The sequence below is a fragment of the Thalassophryne amazonica genome, chromosome 1 (genome assembly GCF_902500255.1).
Source record: "Thalassophryne amazonica chromosome 1, fThaAma1.1, whole genome shotgun sequence".
NCBI classification, from domain to species: Eukaryota; Metazoa; Chordata; class Actinopteri; order Batrachoidiformes; family Batrachoididae; genus Thalassophryne; species Thalassophryne amazonica.
The window spans coordinates 91,696,758-91,720,710 of record NC_047103.1 but is presented as its reverse complement, the minus strand read 5'-3'; the positions used below and the strand labels follow the sequence as shown (position 1 = coordinate 91,720,710).

The window sequence follows — 23,953 nt, the reverse complement described above, 5'->3', positions numbered from 1 at the left end:
AAAACAGAAAACAAAACAGGAATATCAAGAGTGTTCGAGTGTGTGTGTGTGTTTTTGTGTTGGGGGGGTCGATGACATTACATAAACATTATCGTTGTGCAACATGAATGTGATTATTATTACTATTATTATGTTGCTGTTATTAATTGATTGATAAATGCTTTTGATATTTGTCCAGAATTTTTGTTTTGTTTTATTTATTTATTCATTCATTTGTTTATTTATTTATCTGGACGTTTCAGAGGAGGAGAAATAGTATTCGTCCACAAGGGGCAGAGATGAGCTGTGACACTGTTACAAAAAGAGCGCAGAAGAAGCTTCCACAGGTCGTAGTGACAGAGACATGGCGGCCTTTAGTAAGTACTTGACAGCGAAGAACTCCTCCATAGCAGGCGGTATTTTGTTGTTTTTGTATCTGCTCAAAGTGAGAATACGGTCAGACAGGCAAAACAGGTAAGTAATTGAGTCGTTCTTTGGGTTTTGCGGAACATATGCTTTTCAGCGGATTTAGTGTTAGTAGTTATCCCATTGTTAGGGCCGGCTGGCCGGTTCTGTTAGAATCAGACGCTTAAATCTATCGACTAGGGCTGCAACAAACGATTATTTGGATCATCGATTATTCTGATGGGGTTTCGACACGATTAATCGGATTAGCGGGGATTTTTTTAAAACTGTGCCAGGGAAACAATTTTTCTCTCCTTCCATCACTTTATTTAACAGAATATTATTTGAAAACTTAAAATACTTGAAAATCAACAAATCGTCAAATGTCCCTTGGCTGTTGAAATATAAAATAATAAAGAATAAACAGTTTATAATAAAGAACAAAAATAATTATTTCAAATGGCATTGCTTTATCAAAGGGCTGAGTTGCCATAAAACAACATTGAAGCATATAAATGTTATAAAATATATGGTGAAAAAAGAGGTATTTTTATTGCTGCAAATGAGCAATTAGCATAACCAGTTAACCATAAAACCTAAATCAAAAACTGTAGCCTGACTCATTATATATGTGCAACATTCTCTGTATAACTTGTAAACTATGTGGTCATTTCACAATGACACATGTGACTCATCCCACATATATTCTCTCGCTCTCGCTGAGCAAACTTTGGAAACATAAAGGCTTTCAACTGTAAAATAAAACCTATAAATGAATTTCTGGAGCTCGTTTTATGTGAAGACTTTGACGGAGTTTTTTTTTCCGCAGCAGTGCTGCTCGGCTCTTTGTCTGCGGGGGGGGGGGGGCGGCCAGTTGTGCAAGAAGAATTTGAATGTTTCAAACCCAAAAAAAAAAAAAAGCCACTTGTCCGGTCGGACAACGATTTAGAGCTATTACTTGTCTGATCACATTTTACACTTGTCCCGGACAATCGGACAAGTGTTAATGTCGATGGTCGGACTTTGACAACATTAATAAAAAAACTGTCGGTGCTGTTACTGTTTTTCTTTTTCTCTCACTCTCTGCCCCTCACCCTCACTGCTCTGGGAGACGCGCAGACAGCCTGAGCCTGCCTAGCTTCATATCACTGCCTGACTTGTCATACTGAGACGTTACGACTGCTTAAACAAAAATAAAGATTTCTTAACTTGCCCAGACACTGAGCTCTCCCCTACCTCGTTGATGACTCCGACATGCTTTCGTTTGAGATGCATCATTACCATCGTACTCCCGTGCCATGCGAGGTCCGACTTGCAAATGTTGCAGTTAACAAACGTCTTTGCGTTAACGTAAAGTGCTCCCACACTTTTGAAGTCTTGACTTTCTTCTGTCTACTTGCTTCTGCCATATTCTAAGTGTGTAGTTCTTCTACGAAACAGCGTCTGATCTGGTCGCTTCTGGCGCCATAATCGCTCAACACATCGCATTGATGACGCAATGTGTTGTCGACGCCTGTCGTAATCGAATTTTATCGATTCGTTGTTGCAGCCCTACTATCGACACACTGCAGCACCGAGTTAACGATGACTTTTTACCATTATGCAACCTACGTTATTCCGGCCCTGATAACGAGTATTTCCATTAATGTGTAAACTACTTGTGAATCATTGAGCTGTGAGTCTGTTAAATGTACAGACGGTTGCCCAGTTCCGGATCACCTTTTTAAAGTCCCACTATACAGAGCCATAATGCAACTGGACAATTCTATGGTAACGGAATTACAACAGCAGCAAAATCTGGACATATGGCATCTAACCACGACAGATTAGCTCAGGTTGTAATTCCATTACCGTAGAATTGCCCAACTGAATGTCCTTTATTGGGTATTGTTGTATTGGGTATTTGGATGTTATCTAGCTGAAGAAGTCAGGTTGGAGTAGCCCTTCTACTTACAGTGTGAAGCCACATTATGTGTGGTGCAAATATTTGCCGGAAATGGATCACTTTGCTGGTTCTGGATCACGACACTCTGTGTCACTTTGGGGGCATTCCTGGCATCTGGCTGGAGCCCTTCTAATGCAGAATGATACACACTGTGCCCGAGAATGTGTTTTGAACACAAAATGATATAAATTATAATTATTAAATGAGAATTTACTTAGTTTCGAAAGGCACTGTTATACATTTTTGCAAGCAAAAAATTAAGTGTGGAGGTGAGATTTCTCCCAAATTAAAAAGTAAAAGCCCCCACAATCATGTCCATTTGTGATGTTGAGATGACCCCCAAAGTACACATGGCTCACAAGTACTGACCCGAGGCTGCTGCTTCAGTGATCCACAACCGGCAAATTTTCGCGACAGAGATAAATGCGTGCAGCAATTAAACAGCAAGATATAACACACTGACATTTTCTACCCAAGTAAGTAAGTATTTTCCCACTCTAGAACCAAAAACACAGAATGGCTAACTCACCTTTAATATGTCTTAGAGATCGTTACTTTCAAACTTGCAGGAATGAGTTGGTGAGAAAAAGCGTGCACACCACAGACACCAGACTGTTTTGATTCCTCTGCTGATCACAAGGATGGCCGGATCCGGTCGAGCTTGTGGTCGTTTGTAGATAAAACATCAGTCTTTCCACTGGTACCAAGTATTAGCTTATTCGCGCTGATTACGAGAAACTGCAGCGCAAATACTACAGCAGTGATCCGGAACTGGCAATGATCCGGAACTGGGCAAGTGACTGTAATTTTACCAAATCTGTGTGCTTCATTCTGACCAAAATACAAATCTAGGAGACTTTCAATGAAACAGATGGCAAAAAAATATCATTGCATTCTAACCCCCCCCCCCCCCCCCCCCCCCCCATTGACTGATACTGATATTTACAGATGTGGCAATTCTGCAGAGTACCACGGATTGAGGGACCAAAATGTCAAATGTCCCATCTCCTTGATTTGTGCAAATCACAGAGATGAGATGTGTGGAAGGCAGTGTAGGAATTTCATGGCAGCAGTGACAACTGACCACTCAGTGTGGCTGTAATGCCCTGAATAATTACCCGGATGTGGACATTTTGATTTTCTGCAAGTTTCTGTCTGTTGAGCTGCGTCTGTAACATGGCCAAAATTACAGAGAGAGAGGACAAAGACCGCGTTAGAGACATTGACAGTGGTGTAAAAAAAAAAAAAAAAAAGGTTAAGTGGACATGTTTGGACTGGGAGGTCGACATGGACAGTACAAAGCCAGGACTTGGTGAATTTGGCCGCAAGGTTGAGCTTCCCGGTAAAGCCCTCTGCATGTTATGTTTGGATTTCATCAGCAAAACATTGGAAGAACACTGCAAGACGAAGAAACATGTCACCAAAGTTAATATTAAACAGACTAATCTGCCCGGCTCCAGAAGAGCATGGAAGAGACACAGCGAGCCCCAAAGTCCACAGCACTCATACCTGTAAGGGGAGTGCTGAGCTCCTGACACCGGTCAGCAACCGAACATCCAGTGCTTAGGTGCATGTCCAATAATTCTATTCATGCAATGAAAATGTGTTTACAATCACTGAAATTTTTAAGTGTGGCGCAGTTATTTATACTGTGCACGTACTGAAGTGAAATTCAGGGCTGCAAAACCTCTGTTTGTATACAGATAATCGTCAAAATTTGTTTCCACGTTCTGTTTACTTAGTCATATAAAACCACTAAATCAAAAAACAAACGTATTTTATGGCTTTATTTTGACATGAAATGTGTTTTTTCTCAAAATGTGACTGTGTGGAGAAAACAAAGGAACCCTTCTTCTTTTGTGGCATATAACGGCAGCCGGCATGCTTATTGTTGCATTGCTGCCACCTTTTGCATCAGTCTGTTATAGCAGTACTAAATCGTCTCGCTGAGTCCAGTGTCTTTCAAGTATTTAAAAAGCCAACGCTTCCCCCTCTCACTTAACCTTATGGCTAAAATAGTTCCTACCTAAAGTTCTTTCAAGCTTTACAATTGATTTCCTTCAGTTTTTATTCTTTAATAGATAAACCATTCAAAAATGACAATATATTTTGCCTGCATGCTGAAATTGGCCTGCATCAATTTTATTTTTTATTTTGGTGAATTTCATATACTCCTGTACAGCTGGTGCACAGGATGTGTGCTTTTTGCTGATGTGTCTGTGGGGTTTTGCTGGGGACTGACATGAGTAGTTGGAGTGCAAACTCACAGGGTGTGATTTAGGAATTTAATATGGAACAATAATTTGTAAGTATACATTTTACATGTAATTATTAATAAAGTCAATGGCGATTGTGTGGCGATCTATCGATCTATCTATACATCCATCCATACATCTATCTATACATACATACATACATACATACATACAGTGAGGAAAATAAGTATTTGAACACCCTGCGATTTTGCAAGTTCTCCCACTTAGAAATCATGGAGGGGTCTGAAATTTTCATCTTAGGTGCTTGTTCACTGTGAGAGACATAATCCAGAAAAAAAAAAACATCTGGAAATCACAATGTATGATTTTATAATTTATTTGCATGTTACTTCTGCAAATAAGTATTTCAGCACCTGCCAATCAGCAAAAATTCTGGCCCTCAAAGACCTGTTAGTCCGCCTCTTAAAAACTCCACCTCCACTCCACTTATTAGTCCAAATTAGAAGCATCTATTTGAGGTCGTTAGCTGCATAAAGACACCTGTCCACCCCACACAATCAGTAAGACTCCAACTACTAACATGGCTAAGACCAAAGAGCTGTCCAAAGGCACCAGAGACAAAATTGTAGACCTCCACAAGGCTGGAAAGGGCTACGGGGCAATTGCCAAGCAGCTTGGTGAAAAAAGATCAACTGATGGAGCAATTATTAGAAAATGGAAGAAGCTAAACATGACTGTCAATCTCCCTCACACTGGGGCTCATACAAGATCCCACCTCATGGCGTATCAGTGATTCTAAGAAAGGTGAGGAATCAACCCAGAACTGCACGGGAGGAGCTGCTCAATGACCTGAAGAGAGCTGGCGCCACTGTTTCCAAGGTTACTGTGGGTAATACACTAAGACGTCATGGGTTAAAATCATGCATGACAAGGAAGGTTCCCTCTGCTTAAATCAGCACATGTCCAGGCCCGTCTTAAGTTTGCCCATGACCATTTGGATGATCCAGAGGAGTCATGGGAGAAAGGTATGTGGTCAGATGAGACCAAAATAGAACTTTTTGTTTCTGGTGTTAATTCCACTCGCCGTGTTTGGAGGAAGAAGAATGCTAAGTACCATCCCAAAAACACCGTCCCTACTGTGAAGCATGGGGGTGGAAGCATCATGCTTTGGGGTGTTTTTCTGCACATGGGACAGGATGACTGCACTGTATTAAGGAGAGGATGTCCGGGGCCATGTATTGCGAGATTTTGGGGAACAACCTCCTTCCCTCAGTTAGAGCATTGAAGATGGGTCATGGGTGGGTCTTCCAACATGACAATGACCCGAAGCACACAGCCAGGATAACCAAGGAGTGGCTCCGTAAGAAGCATATCAAGGTTCTGGAGTGGCCTAGCCAGTCTCCAGACCTAAACCCAATAGAAAATCTTTGGAGGGAGCTCAAACTCTGTGTTTCTCAGCGACAGCCCAGTAACCTGGCTGATCTAGAGAAGATATGTGTGGAGGAGTGGACCAAAATCCCTGCTGCAGTGTGTGCAAACCTGGTGAAAAACTACAGGAAATGTTTGACCTCTGTAATTGCAAACAAAGGCTACTGTACCAAATACTAACATTGATTTTCACAGGTGTTGAAATACTTATTTGCAGCAGTAACATACAAATAAATTATTTAAAAAAAAAATACATATACACATACATTGTGATTTCCGGATTATTATTTTATTTTATTTATTTTTTTGATTATGTCTCTTACAGTGGACATGCACCTAAGATGAAAATTTCAGACCCCTCCATGTATTAAATAACTGTGACATCATGGAGGACATAATTATTTTGGAATTTTTCTTTTTTTGAGTATTATTTTGGTAAGAATATGCAGAAATCATTTCAACTCATTTATCTGAATTTACTTCTGATTTTATGGGCACACGGTAAAATTAATGCCCCCCATAGACCAGTGTCTTAATCACTTGGTACGGCTGCAGAGAGCATGCCAAAAATGTGGTGTCGAATGTAGCCCGTAGTGTCCTACTCTATTACATTTAAAACCGGTATTCCTAAATTACTAATTTAGTCAATAAATAAAACACCAGTTTGTTTGAAAGCACCACTCTTGAGAGGCTTAAACCCATGGGGAGATTGAATTAAAATGGTAAATGGACTGCATTTATATAGCGCTTATCCATCTGCATCAGAAGCTCAAAGCGTTTTACAATAATGCCTCACATTCACCCATTCTGACAAACACACTCACACACCAATGTCAGGGTGTTCGAATGTAGTTGAACCATAAAGTAACAATCATCAATTATTCCCTTTGTTTGTTTTGCGCTCAAGTCCTAATATAGCCTCCAAAAATAGCACTCTGTGGCTTTCCTGTGAGCCCATCCAAAAAAAGTATAACCTGACTTATCTCAAGGTTGTATTTTATGTATTCCCCATGGTCAGTTAAGTCATAGCTTACAGTCTATAGCACCTTGCTAGGAAATATATTATTTCGTATATTTCCAAGCAGAAGACTACGACAGGTGGAAGAGAAGGGCAGCCTTCAGTTATTTAATGTATTTGAGGATCACACTTTTGTTTAAACTGCAGTCGCCCCCCCCCCCCAATAAACTTGCCATTGCCCAACAAAAATCAACATGCAGATGCTGTGGCAACCCCTAAGAGAAAAAGGGAGATGCTCAACAAACTTACTAAGTTTGTCGAACAGCAAAGTTTTCTGTTTCAAGCTGAAGCGGCTTTGTCAATTTCTGTTGCTTAATTTTTTTTATTTAATTAATTTATTTTTTAGGAGAACAGGCAGTTCAGCGTTGATGCTGAACACAGAGGTAAGATGACCTCACTTTTATATTTCAAAACTTTATAGGAGCTTTAAGACTCCATGACTGTTGTGTATTTCATCATACAGAAAGATGGCAAAAAGGACCGTGCAGCAGTGGACAAGGTGTTCTTCCTCCGACTGCTTCGTATTCTGCGGATTATGGTGCCTCGCTTTTCTGCATGGAGGTGTGTTACTGTGTATCTGTTAACCTAACTGCTCTGATACCTACTAGTTCCAGCAGAACTGTTTTCAGATCCCCCAATATTGGGATTTTTTAAACCTTGCAATAATAAATAATAGAAATAACATTTATTTGTATCACTTTAAGTTAGAAAATTTCAGTGTTCTCCGCAGTACAAACATTGAAAACATTGCAGTAAAATGAATCTGAATATCAGAATGAATAAAAACATTAGATACAAACCAACAAATATAAATAACATGAGATACTAGTTATAAACATGCATTAATATTAACATTAAAATGTTCAACAGTAATGGACCTCCTTAATCCTACTGGCAAACAATGCTGTAAGGTAGGTGCACAATATCCAGAGGCTCTAAAACCTACTAACTTCTTCTTCAACTCATTCACATACCACGCGCCCTCATCCTGAGATTGCAGTGCTTGAAAAGGTACGTAAGGATTTGTGAGTTTAGCAAGATGGGTGGGGGCACAACAATTTGGAGATGAATAAATTGGCAACAAAACCTTAAGATCTGCTCTTAAATGAACTGAAAGCCAAACACGTGGGATGCGACCAGATTTCCTGGCAACTGTATTCACAATCATAAAACTATTACATGGTAAACCAGAAAATACAACATTATGATAATCAATTCTGGAAGTAACAAAAGCATGAATGACATTTTCAGCATCTGTCACAGAGGTCTGTCGATGTGACAAGTCTGTCGCATTTGCATTAATGACTTTTCAGAATGATCACATTCATTTTATTCAAGGAAAAAATGATAAATGTCCATATGATGACTTGTATGCAAGTTGCATCTGATGGTGTACTTTGCTGATGAGCTCTGATCCTGATAACAGCTCTTTGCTTTCATTCAGAAATTAGCTTCTTTACACATGTTTCAAGGCACATCTGTGAAATAATGTGATGAACTAATGTGAGACTAGTAGAAAATTGTGCTGTGCGTCAACATGAAAATTAATTCTGTAGTAAAGAGAGACATCATTTATCAGTACTATTTTGTCCTTTCACATAATAAAGGCCATGTGCTTCTTATTTTCTCCAAGCTGCTGCATTCTGTTTCTATACAAGTTCAACAAGTCATTTGTACATTTATAATGTTGACAGATTATGATATAAAACACGTCAAACATGCATTTTTGAAGACATAATAATACAATGAGACACATTAATGCAATGATACAGATTAATGCAGTTTTCTCCCCCTCTGGGTGTTTTTGTAATGCACCCAGGAGATAAGCAATTTTTTTTAATTTTTTTTTTTTTAAAGATGGGACAGAGTGCACTTTACGCATTTCAAACCTGTGTCCAAAGCTGCTGAAGATAAGATGCATGTTCCAAATGTTCTGTTGCTCCTATCACAGTACAACAGTGTAACATTTGTTAACTTGCCGTTACAAGGTCAAGAACTGCAGAAATCCAGAGCTTTATTGTTGTTTAGGAATTGGGGAGTGACACAATCAATTACTGTCTTCTCTTCTCACCTGATTTAAGAAAGGTATATTTCGAGAAATTGAGGTTTGACAGGAGATTATTACATTATCGTTGCACACTGACAGGATGAGGTGCCAGAGATGACAGTTCAAAACCTTTGTGCAGCTTATCTGAAAGACTTGGAAGAATCAGGGGTGTAGATTATTCAGCAGGTTGGTTATTTCTTTACACATTGCTTGTTTGGAAGCAGTCAACTGCCACATAAGAACAGTGATAAATTTATTGAAAGTCACCACTGTATTAATTTTAAATTCAACTTATTTTCATGGGGCTAGCTCATAACAAATGTCAGCTCAATGTGTCATAAGTAACACAGGCCATACACTAAACAGCAATACAAAGCCATCATGCCATATCATCGACTTGATGTAATATGGCAACATATTGCAATAGAAGGGCAGAACAATGGTAAGCATGTTCTGGTGTGCTCCATGCAGCGAAGGTCAACAGTGGGAAATGCTCATGGTCTCGTAGTTCATGGAGAGTCCTAGTGTGATGGGGAGAAAAAGAGAGGAAAAAAATGTATGCAGTCGTACTCGGAATTACCAGCACTCCTATATTTTAAGTACACATTTTTAAAGGCCCCTTCACACAGTGTGAAATTTGATCGAATACGGCAAAACAGCGCAAAACGGTTCCAGTTGGTGCACCACGAAACATTGCACCGACGGGCAGGTGTGTACAATCCCGGTGCTAGGGTTTGTTCATGCGACAGTGTCTTTCGAGCAGGAACACAGTGTGAGGTGCACCACATGGTGTCGCTGATGTGGAATAAATGAAAATACCACCGAGGGGATTCGTACCTGCACTTTACTGATTGCCAGCCCAAAACTTTACCACTGAGCTACCGTCACTGGTCTGTAATCTGTGTGGGGAAAATGCCACAGCGATATATGTTTTTATTTGTCCATGTGATGACACCAAACAGACACATACGCGTCACAGTTGGCAGTTCTTAGTCCATGTTCGTCCAAACACAATACGTGTTGTCTCGCTGGGATGTCCAGATTGACAGATCTCTACAGCCGCTTCAGTTGGCGGACACACCTCCTGTCAGTTCAGCGCACACACCAAAGCCACACTCGTGGGGAACTTAGACAAATTTCACTGTCGGCACGACAAGAGTGCAAATGGCCACGCATTTTCTAAGTGCCAAAACAGTGGTGTTAGATGTTCATGCATGCCAGCTAGAATTTGGCCAACACCTGTCACGAGAGGGATCGATGGGTTCGCACAGCGCATACTCTGTTTTTCAGCTGCTGATGTGCGCAAATAGTTATAGCAACAGGTGTACGAGACATTAGAGGCAGGGACGATTTTACACGTTTTCGCACTTCGACCAAAGTTCACACTATGTGTGAAGGGGCCCTAAAATTGGTTCAGTAATAAATGCAACAAACCAGTTTTGTGGAATGAAAATTACAAAATAATTCAAACTTATTGAACAGAAACAACAAAATGAAATGCTTATATAAAGTGGGAAAAAAAAAAATATATATATATGTGTGTATATAGATATATAGGTATATATGTGTGTGTATATATACTCAACAAAAATATAAACGCAACACTTTTGGTTTTGCTCCCATTTTGTATGAGATGAACTCAAAGATCTAAAACTTTTTCCACATACACAATATCACCATTTCCCTCAAATATTTTTCACAAACCAGTCGAAATCTGTGATAGTGAGCACTTCTCCTTTGCTGAGATAATCCATCCCACCTCACAGGTGTGCCATACCAAGATCCTGATTAGACACCATGATTAGTGCACAGGTGTGCCTTAGACTGCCCACAATAAAAGGCCACTCTGAAAGGTGCAGTTTTGTTTTATTGGGGGGGGGATACCAGTCAGTATCTGGTGTGACCACCATTTGCCTCATGCAGTGCAACACATGTCCTTCGCATCATCCGTGAAGAGAACACCTCACCAACGTGCCAAACGGCAGCGAATGTGAGCATTTGCCCACTCAAATCGGTTACGACGACGAACTGGAGTCAGGTCGAGACCCCGATGAGGACGGCGAGCATGCAGATGAGCTTTCCTGAGACGGTTTCTGACAGTTTGTGCAGAAATTCTTTGGTTATGCAAACCGATTATTCCAGCAGCTGTCCGAGTGGCTGGTCTCAGACGATCTTGGAGGTGAACATGCTGGATGTGGAGGTCCTGGGCTGGTGTGGTTACACGTGGTCTGCGGTTGTGAGGCTGGTTGGATGTACTGCCAAATTCTCTGAAATGCCTTTGGAGACGGCTTATGGTAGAGAAATGAACATTCAATACACGAGCAACAGCTCTGGTTGACATTTCTGCTGTCAGCATGCCAATTGCACGCTCCCTCAAATCTTGCGACATCTGTGGCATTGTGCTGTGTGATAAAACTGCATCTTTCAGAGTGGCCTTTTATTGTGGACAGTCTAAGGCACACCTGTGCACTAATCATGGTGTCTAATCAGCATCTTGATATGGCACACCTGTGAGGTGGGATGGATTATCTCAGTAAAGGAGAAGTGCTCACTATCACAGATTTAGACTGGTTTGTGAACAATATTTGAGAGAAATGGTGATATTGTATATGTGGAAAAAGTTTTAGATCTTTGAGTTCATCGCATACAAAATGGGAGCAAAACCAAAAGTGTTGCGTTTATATTTTTGTTGAGTATATATATATATATGTATATATATATATATGTATATGTATATATGTATATATATATATGCTGAACATGGTTATTGGCACATCTGAATTTGCAGTAAATCCTCACTTTCACAAATATTAACTATGAAAGGGGGCCCTGCAATGTTTGGGAACCACTGCTGTAACTAAAGTTGTAATCATGATTATACATTTTGTTGGATGGAAAGCCCTTGAATGAAAATACAGTAGGTCGAGGCCACAGCTAGTGTAAAGTTTTATGCGGTGTTCATTGTTCGGTAAATAATCAGCATGTCATAGGCAGGATGATGATGTTGATATGCTTTGGGATTTATTTTTCTTAATAAATTGTTTAATGTTGTCACAGACAGGCTGTCTCTTCCTAATCGCTGTCATGCTAGTCGCCAGGACCTACTGTGATGTGTGGATGATCCAAAATGGCACCATGATAGAAAGGTCAGATCCCAAAATTATATTTTAACACTTAAACATGACTTCTTGTGTACACTTTGACTGGTCTACAATACAAAGAAGTGTCAATCACTAAATGTGTTGTTGTATGAGTAGACTTTTATGCATCTGTTTTAGTGAATCTGCCCTATAAAGTGTATATCTTGCCAGCACGGTCACCAGTTTGCTTAAATACCATCACTAGAACAATTAAATGTTGCAGTTTATTATCATCACCTTGCTATGAGCCCCCCTCCCCCAATGTGTGGCTATTCAAAGCTAGTGTCTGACAGTTTTTGAATCCCAGAAAGAACCCTACATTAAGGCTGCACAGTTAATGACATCACTCGTAATCACGATGTCAACCTGGGGGGGGACCACCTCCATCAGATGCTGTCGATTTCATGCATTTGGTGAAGTGTGTGTGTGGAGTTTTCTACCTTTTTTCTTTAACACTGGACAGGTTTCCATTTCCCTCCAAATTGAGCAAATTGAAAAAGTGAATTTAAAATGCTCTTAATGAAAATGAAGCAGAATAATAATAATAATAATAATAAAAAAAACCCTAAATATTGCAAAAACATGTTATGCTCGCACAAAGTAGTTTTTCAGGAAATTCTAAAAATGGCAATAGAAACACTTTTCGCTATAACAGGTTACATGATGGACAGCAAAAATGATGTGACATTCTAAAATGTACAACATGGTACATGTGAATGGAGTACACCACAGAGATGTTGTTAAATGATATAAAAAGTGATTTTATGACAATATTGCAATAGAGAGGAAAAAATGGCAGTATTTTGTGGGACTTGCAGTTCCATAGCCTTAACATTTGATTTTATGATTCTCTTGAGAACCTCGCTGGAATGACAGTTACCACAAAGCCCAGTAGTCACATCAGTTCATGAAAATGCTGTCATTTTGCTATTCTGCTTTGTTGACATCTGAAGATACTGGTAAAGGTTTGCATAAATCAGCAACTGTTTGTTGCATTTGTGAGTTGGACACCTTTTGGTCACTTTTCTCTTTGATGTATGTAACTTGCCAAGTCATTTTCACATGCAGATATATTAGTTTTCAGGAAAATATGGGTTTAAAAGTAATTCTGTTGTGTGAATTGAGGACGTTTGTGCTGAAATACCACAGGGTTGGGATAGTATAAATGATTATGTAATAACATTTGTTAAACATGTAATTTATGTAAAACAAATGTTTTGTTTATGAAGTTTTTTATCTTGATGTTAACTTTCAAGGAGCAGATTTGAAAATGGTACAGCTAAAACTCAAGTTTGATATATGTAACAGACCCTCCCTCCCACCAACCCACACGCGCACAAAACAAGTCAGGATTGCAGCTGTATTCCAAAATCCTAGGGGGAAACTGATATTTAAAGTGAAAATTGCTCAGCAACGACACCAATTTCTTCATTTTGAGTTGCTAAAAAATGTTAAATTATACTTTAATAACTATAAAAGTATACAACCCCAATTCCAGTGAAGTTGGGATATTGTGTAAAATCTAAATAAAAACAGAATACAATGATTTGCAAATCCTCTTCAACCTATATTCAATTGAATACACCGCAAAGGCAAGATCTTTAATGTTCAAACTGATAAACTTTTTTTAAAAACGTTTTGTGAAAATATTTGCTTATTTTGAAGTGGATGCCTGCAACACGTTTCAAAAAAGCTGGGACAATGGTATGTTTACCACTGTGTTACATCACCTTTCCTTCTAACAACACTCAATAAGTGTTTGGGAACTGAGGACACTAATTGTTGAAGCTTTGTAGGTGGAATTCTTTCCCATTTTTGCTTGATGTATGATTTCAGTTGCTCAACAGTCTGGGGTCTCCATTGTCGTATTTTGCGCTTCATAATGTGCTACACATTTTCAATGGGTGACAGGTCTGGACTGCAGGCAGGCCAGTCTAGTACCCACAGTCTTTTACTACGAAGCTACACATGTTGTACCACGTGCAGAATGTGGCTTGGCATTGTCTTGCTGAAATAAGCAGGGGTGTCCTGAAAAAGACGTTGCTTGGATGGCAGCATGTGTTGCTCCAAAACCTGGATGTACCTTTTAGCATTGATGGTGCCATCACAGATGTGTAAGTTTCCCATGCCATGGGCACTAACACACCCTATACCATCACAGATGCTGGCTTTTGAACTTTGAGATGGTAACAGTCTGGATGGTCTTTTTCCTTTTTTATCCGGAGGACATGACATCCATGATTTCCAAAAACAATTTGAAATGTGGACTCATCAGACCACAGCACACTTTTCCACTTTGTGCCTGTCCATTTCAAATGAGCTCGGGTCCAGAGAAGGTGGCGGCATTTCTGGATGTTGTTGATGTATGGCTTTCGCTTTGCATGGTAGAGTTTTAACTTGCACTTGTAGAGGTAGTGACGAACTGTGTTAACAGACAATGGTTTTCTGAAGTGTTCCTGAGCCCACGAGGTAAGTTCCTTTACACAATGATGTCAGTTTTTAATGTAGTGCCACTTGAGGGATTGAAGGTCACGGGCATTCAGTGTTGGTTTTCGGCCTTGCCACGTACGTGTAGAAAGTTCTCCAGATTCTCTGAATCTTCTGATTATATTTTGGACTGTAGATGATGGAATCCCTAAATTTCTTGCAATTGAACATTGCGAAACATTGTTCTTAAACTGTTGGACTATTTTTTTTCTTTTTTTTTTTTTCACGCAGTTGTTCACAAAGTGGTGATCCTCACCCTATCTTTGCTTGTGAATGGCTGAGCCTTTTGGGGATGCTCCTTATTTACCCAGTCATGACTGGGTTTGGGTATCGAGAACCGGTTCCTTTCAGGTATCGTTAAGAAATTATTCGATCGACCGACATCGATAAGCTTTTTGCTTAACGATTCCCTTATCGGTCCTTCAGAGTGGCCGTTGTTTTTGGGGGTGTTTTTCAGGAAAATGATCATTTCTCTACAGTGATTACAGACCCTGCAGCGGGTCTGTAATCAACTTTTCTGCAGCGCGGCTTTGTTTTGAACCTTGAACCAATCGAAGCAGTGATTCGCAGATTAAAGCAGTGCTTCGATCTATTGCTTCGTTGGTTCATTTTTTTCTTTCGCTTTATCTTAATTTTCCCCCACTAAAACTGTAAAGAGCATATGTCTGAGTATTATTTACCTTTTTTGTGTTAAACCGACCTGTTATGGTCTTCTGAAACAGTCGATAGATGTCTTAGTCGATAGATTTCTAACTTAAAATCGGGACGGATGGTAACGCATTAGCATGTCTATGGCATTTTCAATGTTAAAGTTAGCATTAAGCAGTTGCAGCTGTCACCATGTTTGGGTGCATTTGTTTTCTGTATAAGCGTTTGTTGTCATAAAAGAGTCAAATGTATTACAAATTGTAATATTTCTTAAATTTATTTTTGTTTATACATTAATAATAATAGCAACCACAACAATAATAGTAATATAACTAATCTAATGATTAGTTATTATATACAATTTTAGAGAAAGAGACAAACCTGAATAAAAACACAACAGAAAATATAAAACCAACTAACAATGAACATAAATAAATACATACATACAGAAATAGTGTTTCCTGTGAACACCTAGTGACTCTTACACCTCCATTTCATCCCTGTCTTAAGTTTAATGACGGTTTGTTTCGGTCAAACCATATTTTCAGTGTGTTAATTTCTTCAGTGATTTCCTCCAGAACTATGTGCCAAGCTAGAAAACTGCTGCATCCTAGTAAGAGCAGAATACTACTGGAATGAATTTGAATAAGGAAAGTTTTTTTTTTTTTGTTTGTTTTTTTTTGTTTTTTTTGTTTTTTTGTTTTCTCACCAAAATGGATGCTGCACTCACTGCAGTTTATTGTCTGGAATAGTCCCAGATTGCATTTCAGAGCTTCTAGAATTCAAACATTTTCATGCAGGTGGTGTTGGGGGGTAATTTTGGGTTTCAGCTTTTTTGTTTTTCACTGCTTTCATCCCTGAATATGTCAATCGTGAGTCACTTTTGTGCGGATTAAAGTTACTAACTGGGACTCCTGTCTTGTTGCAAGAAAGAAACGAGAATCGTCCTCCATTCTGTTCACACAGCTCCAAACGCTGCGCGGCTCTCTGCCGAGTCAAGTTAGAACGATAGAGTCCAGTCAGAATTAATAACTTCAAAGCGAAACACCGTTTTGTTTATTTTTATTTATGTTCTGAGATCAAGGATACAGTGACCAATTTCATATTTATTTACTTTAAGACTCAATGAAATACATAGAAAACCTGTAAAGCCTGCTTTTAGTACAAAATTCACAAGAGGTATCGATAAGGGAATGGATAAGGAATCAGATCGATAAGCAGAATCGATAATGGCATCGATATCGATTAAAATCTTATCGATACCCATCCCTAGTCATGACACTCACCTGTTTCCAATTAACCTGTTTACCTGTGTTCCAATTAGGTGGTGTTTGAGCATTCATCAACTTTCCCAGTCTTTTGTTGCCCCTGTCCCAGCTTTTTTGAAATGTATTGCAGGCATCCATTTCAAAATGAGCAAATATTTGCACAAAAACAATAAAGTCTATCAGTTTGAACATTAAATATCTTGTCTTTGTGGTGTATCCAATTGAATATAGGTTGAAGAGGATTTGCAAATTATTGTATTCTGTTTTTATTTACATTTCAAACAACGCTCCAACTTCATTGGAGCTGGGGTTGTACATAAGTCCATTAGTATTTAAACAATGACACCAGTTTTGTAATTTTGTCTTTGCACACCATCGGAATGGAGTTGAAAAGAAGATATCAAATTGTGCTTGTACTGGAGACTTTCAACTTCACGTCAATGGTTTAACATTATATAAATCAATAATCCGAATGCCTTTTTCATCAAATCGTGCAGCCCCCTCTAACATTATGATTGATGGGAGTGTTTCCTGAAAAAAGAGCCAAAATGTTCTCCTTTAATCCATTTTATTCTCTTTGAAGCCTTTTGTTGGTGCCTATGGCTGTGGTCTCCCATTCTGCTTCATTCTGTATTTTTTTTATTTTTTGGTCCCTAATGACTGTTTTCATCCTCCACAGTGGTATTATAAGCCGAGATGTCAGCCTTTTCAAGAAGCACTTTTATTCCTACATGTGTATCATACCAGGGGTAAACAATCTGTTATACCGCTAACATTGTGGTTTTTAACATCCTGCTTTTTGGTGGTGTACTTTTCAAGTTACGTTTGCATGAGAAAAACATTCAATTTATGCATTTAAGGTTATTTCACCCTTATTAAAAGGTAGCTCAGCCTAACGTTGGTGAGCAGTATCACATCTGGCCTTTGTCCTGATTCTCTTTCAGTGTATAAAGATGTTAGGTGTACAATTTCCTTCTATGAATTGCAGTTCATTTGAGCGTCACTTTGTGTTGTGAAGTTTGTTACATTTGCAGACTTTTCTGTCAAACACATTTGATCCGTGATCGAAATGTAATCGGCGTGCGCACTTCAAAAACTTTTAAAATATGACTGGAGAGGAAGGAGTAAAAACGTAAAGGTGACAAATCACGACTTTTGCATTGTCAGTCGTTTAGCAGGTGCATGTCAGGATGTAGCTCCCGTGTCTGAGCATGGTTTGGAAAAAAAAATAAATGGCTGGGCTTTTAATCAAGGAAATACAGTACCCAGTTTCCTAAAATCGGTGAGTGTTAGTGGTGATCTTAATTTCATGCCTCTGTTACTGGACACATCCAGACTGCTCTGTCTGGTATATGCGAGGGGTTTTTAATAGAAATGCATTGTGATCGGACAGGACGTTTTGTCCAATGTAAGCGAAAAGCCATTAGACAAAATCCGGTATATAAAGTGTTTATTACATGGAAAACCATACAAAAGCATTGGGACTTTTCCTTTTGTCCGGTGAGTGTGAATATCCAGTTTGTATGATGACGGTTTAGGTGAGTTTTACTGTACGTACATTTTCATACGCTTTGCTTAAGACTTTGTTGATACACATTTGGCACAAATTACAGCCTCAAGTATCTTTGAATATGTCACGTGCTTAGTGCACCTATCTTTGGGCAGTTCTGTCCATTCCTCTTTGCAGTACCTCTCAAGATCCATCAGGTTGGATGGGGAGCGTCGGTGCACAGCCATTTTTAGATATCTCCAGAGATGTTCAGTTGGATTTGGGTCTGGGCTCTGGCTGGGCCACTCGAGGACATTCACAGAGTTGTCCTGAAGCCACTCCTTTGATATGTTGGCTGTGTGCTTAGTCATTGTTCTTCTGAAAAATGAACAGTCACCCAGTCTGAGGTCAAGAGCGCTCCAGAGCAGGTTTTCATCTAGGATGTCTCTATATTTCAGCATTCATCTTTCCTTCAATCCTGAGTAGTCTCCCAGTTGCTGCCACCACCATGCTTCATTATAGGGATGGTGCCTGGTTTCCTCCAAACATGACACCTGGCATTCATGCTAAAGAGTTCAGTCTTTGTCTCATCAGACCAGAGAATTTTGATTCTCATGGTTTGGGAGTCCTTCAAGTTCCATGTGCCTTTTACTAAGGCGTGGTTTCCCTCTGGCCATGATACCATACAGGCCTGATAGATGGATTGCTGCAGATATAGTTGTCCTTTTGGAAGGTTCTCCTCTCTCCACAGAGGAATGCTGGAGCTCTGACAGCATGACCAACAAGTTCTTGTCACCTTCCTGAATACAGCCCTTCTCCTGCGATTGTGCAGTTTAAATAGGCGGCCAGCTCCAGGAGGAGTCCTGGTGGATCCCAACTTCTTACATTTATGGATTATGGAGGTCACTGTGCTCATTGGGACCTTCAGAGCAGTAGAACGACAATCATTGGAACAAGTAACAAACTTTTTCTATCAAAAAGGTGTTGTCATCCATCAAGACACGATATCAGACTGTTATACTATTCCATCTAAAGATAGAAAAAATAAACTATCTAACATTTTATACGATTTACAAGCAGAAAATATAAAAATGAATTATTAAGACAAGCAAAGAATTTGAAAGGAACGAGTGTCTGTATAAATGAGCATCTAACGAAAAAAAATGCAGATATTGCTAGGGAAGCAAGACTACTAAAAAACACAAACACATTGTTGGTACATGGGTCTGGAATTGTAGGGTGTGGATTAGAGTGAAAGAAGAAACAAATGGTATACAAGTCAAAAACATGGAGGACTTTACAAAATACAGATCTGAATAGACAATCAAATATGACGTCTGTTGGTAATTTGACCAACAAAAAAATCAGATTAAACATGGAAAGAGATGATAAAATATATGACATAGACACTAATATTGATGAAAGTATATTTGACTTAAAAACGATTGGTTGAGAGTATTATACGGAAGAACAGCTAAATAGTGAAAAAAAATTGCAGAAGATACCCTGTCACTCATACATATACTCAACAAAAATATAAACGCAACACTTTTGGTTTTGCTCCCATTTTGTATGAGATGAACTCAAAGATCTAAAACTTTTTCCACATACACATTATCACCATTTCCCTCAAATATTGTTCACAAACCAGTCTAAATCTGTGATAGTGAGCACTTCTCCTTTGCTGAGATAATCCATCCCACCTCACAGGTGTGCCATATCAAGATGCTGATTAGACACCATGATTAGTGCACAGGTGTGCCTTAGACTGCCCACAATAAAAGGCCACTCTGAAAGGTGCAGTTTTGTTTTATTGGGGGGGGATACCAGTCAGTATCTAGTGTGACCACCATTTGCCTCATGCAGTGCAACACATCTCCTTCGCATCATCCGTGAAGAGAACACCTCTCCAACGTGCCAAACACCAGCGAATGTGATCATTTGCCAACTCAAGTCGGTTACGACGACGAACTGGAGTCAGGTCGAGACCCCGATGAGGACGACGAGCATGCAGATGAGCTTCCCTGAGACGGTTTCTGACAGTTTGTGCAGAAATTTGTGGTTATGCAAACCGATTGTTTCAGCAGCTGTCCGAGTGGCTGGTCTCCGATGATCTTGGAAGTGAACATGCTGGATGTGGAGGTCCTGGGCTGGTGTGGTTACACGTGGTCTGCGGTTGTGAGGCTGGTTGGATGTACTGCCAAATTCTCTGAAACGCCTTTGGAGACGGCTTATGGTAGAGAAATGAACATTCAATACGCGAGCAACAGCTCTGGTTGACATTCCCGCTGTCAGCATGCCAATTGCGCGCTCCCTCAAATCTTGCGACATCTGTGGCATTGTGCTGTGTGATAAAACTGCACTTTTCAGAGTGGCCTTTTATTGTGGGCAGTCTAAGGCACACCTGTGCACTAATCATGGTGTCTAATCAGCATCTTGATATGGCACACCTGTGAGGTGGGATGGATTATCTCAGCAAAGAAGTGCTCACTATCACAGATTTAGACTGGTTTGTGAACAATATTTGAGGGAAATGGTGATAATGTGTATGTGGAAAAAGTTTTAGATCTTTGAGTTCATCTCATACAAAATGGGAGCAAAACCAAAAGTGTTGCGTTTATATTTTTGTTGAGTGTATAAACAGCCGAAGCTTGTATTGTAAAATGTCACAAATAAAAGATTATTTAAATCAGTTTAAAAATAAATTTAGTATTGTTGCAATCACTGAATCTTGGCTTAAAGATGATCTCATGGCTGATGTTCAAATGGAGGGATATGAGCTGTATTTTGTAAACAGAAGAGATAAAAAAGGCAGAGGTATTGCTCTGTACATAAAAACAGATCTGATATGTACAATTGTAGAAGAAATGACAATTATGGATGATGTCATAGAAATTGTAACAGTGGAACTTATACATGAAACATCTAAGAATATTCTAATTAGTTGTGTATACAGAGCACCTGACTCATGTATTGTGAAATTTACAGATAAAATAATAGTTATTCCATCAAATAAAAACAAAACGCTTTATATGTGTGGAGACTTTAACATTAACATAGAAAGCTCCAGTTGCCAAAGAATAAGTGATTTTGTTTTCAATGTATAGTTTGGGGTTATTCCCCTTGATAACAAAACCAACCAGAATTACATCGCAACGGTAATCGACAATATATTTACAAATAGAACAGATGAAATTATCAAGAATGGATCTTGATGACAGATGTTAGCGATCATTTACCAGTTTTTTCAATATTTAAATATAAAAATAGATACAAGAAAAAAACTGTTATAATATGACCTTAAAAATCAAAATTGGGAAGAAGTTTGTCAGTGATGTTAATGTAGCATATAATTCATTTATGAAAATATTGATGAAGTCATATAATAAAAACTGTAAATTAATAGAAATTAGTAAGAAGAGAGTAAATAAACCATGGCTGACAAAGGGAATAAAAAATGCTTGTGCAAAGAAAAACTATTTATACAGGTGCTTTTTAAAAATGCAAACAAAGGAAACAGAACACAGATACAAAAAATATAAAAATAAACTATTGCCAATAATTAGGAAACAAAAAAAAAATGATTATAGTGAACAATTAAATAAGAGTAAAGATAATATGAGGACAACATGGGGAATTATAAAAAGTGTGATTGAAAGTGATGGAGCGAAAGCAACTTTTCCAAATTACTTTGTCAAGGAAAATAAAGAAATATATGACATAAAAGAAGTTGCAGATGGGTTTAATGATTATTTTTCAAATGTAGGATCAAGTCTGGTGGGAAATAAACCAATAGTAGAAGATAAATTACATACACTTGTAAATGCGGTCAGTAGTATTTTCCTGGACAGTGTGGAAAAAGATGAAATAAGAAATATTGTAAAAAACTGTGTAAGCAAAGGATCAACTGACCATGAAGATTTAGACATGACTGTAAAAAGTATAATAGAAACTGTTATTGAACCATTTACTTACATTTGTAATCTGTCTCTATCAACAGGGATTTTTCCAGACGAAATGAAAATTGCCAAGGTAGTCCCATTATATAAAAATGGAGACAAACATAATTTTTCTAATTACAGGCCAGTATCATTGCTTCCACGGTTTTCTAAAGTTATGGAAAAAGTTTTTGTGACAAGGTTGGATAAATTCATTGAGAAACATCATATTTTAAATAATGCTCAGTATGGATTCAGAACAAAACATTCGACAGCTATGGCAATTATGGAATTAATAGAGAAAATATCAACAACAATAGAAAATAAGGATTATCTTGTAAGTATTTTTATCGACCTGAAAAAGGCTTTTGATGTTATCGACCACTCAAGATTGCTTTACAAGTTCCAACAATATGGAATAAGAGGTATTGCACATCAGTGGGTAAAAAGCTACTTAGAAAATAGAAAACAGTTTGTTCAGATAAATAATACCAAATCAGAATTGTGTAACATTATTTATGGAGTACCACAAGGATTGGTACTTGGACCCAAACTGTTTATTTTGTATATTAATGATTTTGTGAATTTATCTAATGTGCTTGGCAGCATTTTATTTGCTGATGATACAACGCTGTTTTACTCTGGATCAGATATACAGGAAGTAGCACAAGTGATAAATACAGAGTTGAACAACGTTAAATATTGGTTTGATATAAACAGATTGTCATTAAATATTAAGACAAATTTCATATTGTTTAATGACAGAGTGGAAAAAAAATAATGTTGTTACAAATAGATGGAATGGATATACAAAGGGTAAAAGAAATGAAATTTTTAGGAGTCATGATGAAGATCTTACATGGAAGTCACACATAAATTACATAAAAGGGAAAATAGCGAAAGCCATTGCTGTTTTGCATAAAGTAAAATATTCATTAAATAGTTATGGTGTATTAACATTGTACAATTCATTGATTGTTCCATATTTAACTTATTGTGCAGAAATCTGGGGATCAACATATACAACTTATACACAACCTTTTATTTATTCTGTTATTTGGCTATTGTAATACAGACATACAGGTTCAGTTACAAGTCGAGGGGGTAGATATTGAAAGGGTACATGAAATTAAGTTTCTGGGGGTGATAATAGATGATAAGATAAACTGGAAGACTCATATAAAACATATACAAAGTAAACTGTCAAGAAGCATTTCAGTTCTAAACACAGCGAAACATATTCTGGACCACAACTCACTCCCCATTCTTTACTGCTCACTGGTTTTACCATATTTACAGTACTGTGCAGAGGTATGGGGTAATACTTATAAAGGTACAACACAATCACTATCAGTAATGCAGAAAAGAGCTGTAAGAATTATTCATAATACTGGCTATAGAGATCATACAAATCCACTATTTTTACAATCCAAAATCTTAAAATTCACAGACTTGGTTCATTTTCAAACAGTACAAATTGTGTATAAAGCAATAAACAACTTACTTCCAGCAAATATTAAAATTATGTTTTTTAACAGATCAGGGGATTGCAATCGGAGGGGGAAATTTAATTTAAAGCATCAGTGGGCACGAACAACATTAAAAGGTTTATGTATTTCTGTCTGCGGGGTGAGGATGTGGAACAGATTGGGAATGGGGCTCAAGCAATGTCCAAGCATGAACCAGTTCAAACAGCGGTACAAAAATGTTTTTTTTTTCTACGTATAGGGAGGAGGAAGGGTCATGAGGGTTAGGGTGTTTTTGTTTTTTGCTTTGGCTTGTAAATATATAGTATTTTGTATGTGTAGGTGTAGGGATAAATAAGCTGATGTTTCACCCTACCCCTTTTCGGACATGTTGGGTACACAGTAGGAACTTTTTTGTTGTTGTCTTCACTGATCTATCTTGTATTTGTTGTTGTATCAAATGTTCGAAATAAACAGTT

The 23,953-nt window shown here is 38.4% G+C and overlaps 1 protein-coding gene across 1 annotated transcript in view; it reads left to right on the top strand.

The window, feature by feature from the left end:
- Nucleotides 1-292: 292 nt before the first annotated feature.
- abcd3a (ATP-binding cassette, sub-family D (ALD), member 3a) overlaps nt 293-23,953 on the top strand; it is a 123,868-nt gene continuing 100,207 nt past the window's right edge. Inside the window, 4 exon segments of the mRNA XM_034172654.1 lie at nt 293-453; nt 7,338-7,374; nt 7,455-7,562; nt 12,096-12,184. Coding sequence (XP_034028545.1) covers nt 344-453; nt 7,338-7,374; nt 7,455-7,562; nt 12,096-12,184 — 344 coding nt within the window. The 5' untranslated portion in view covers nt 293-343.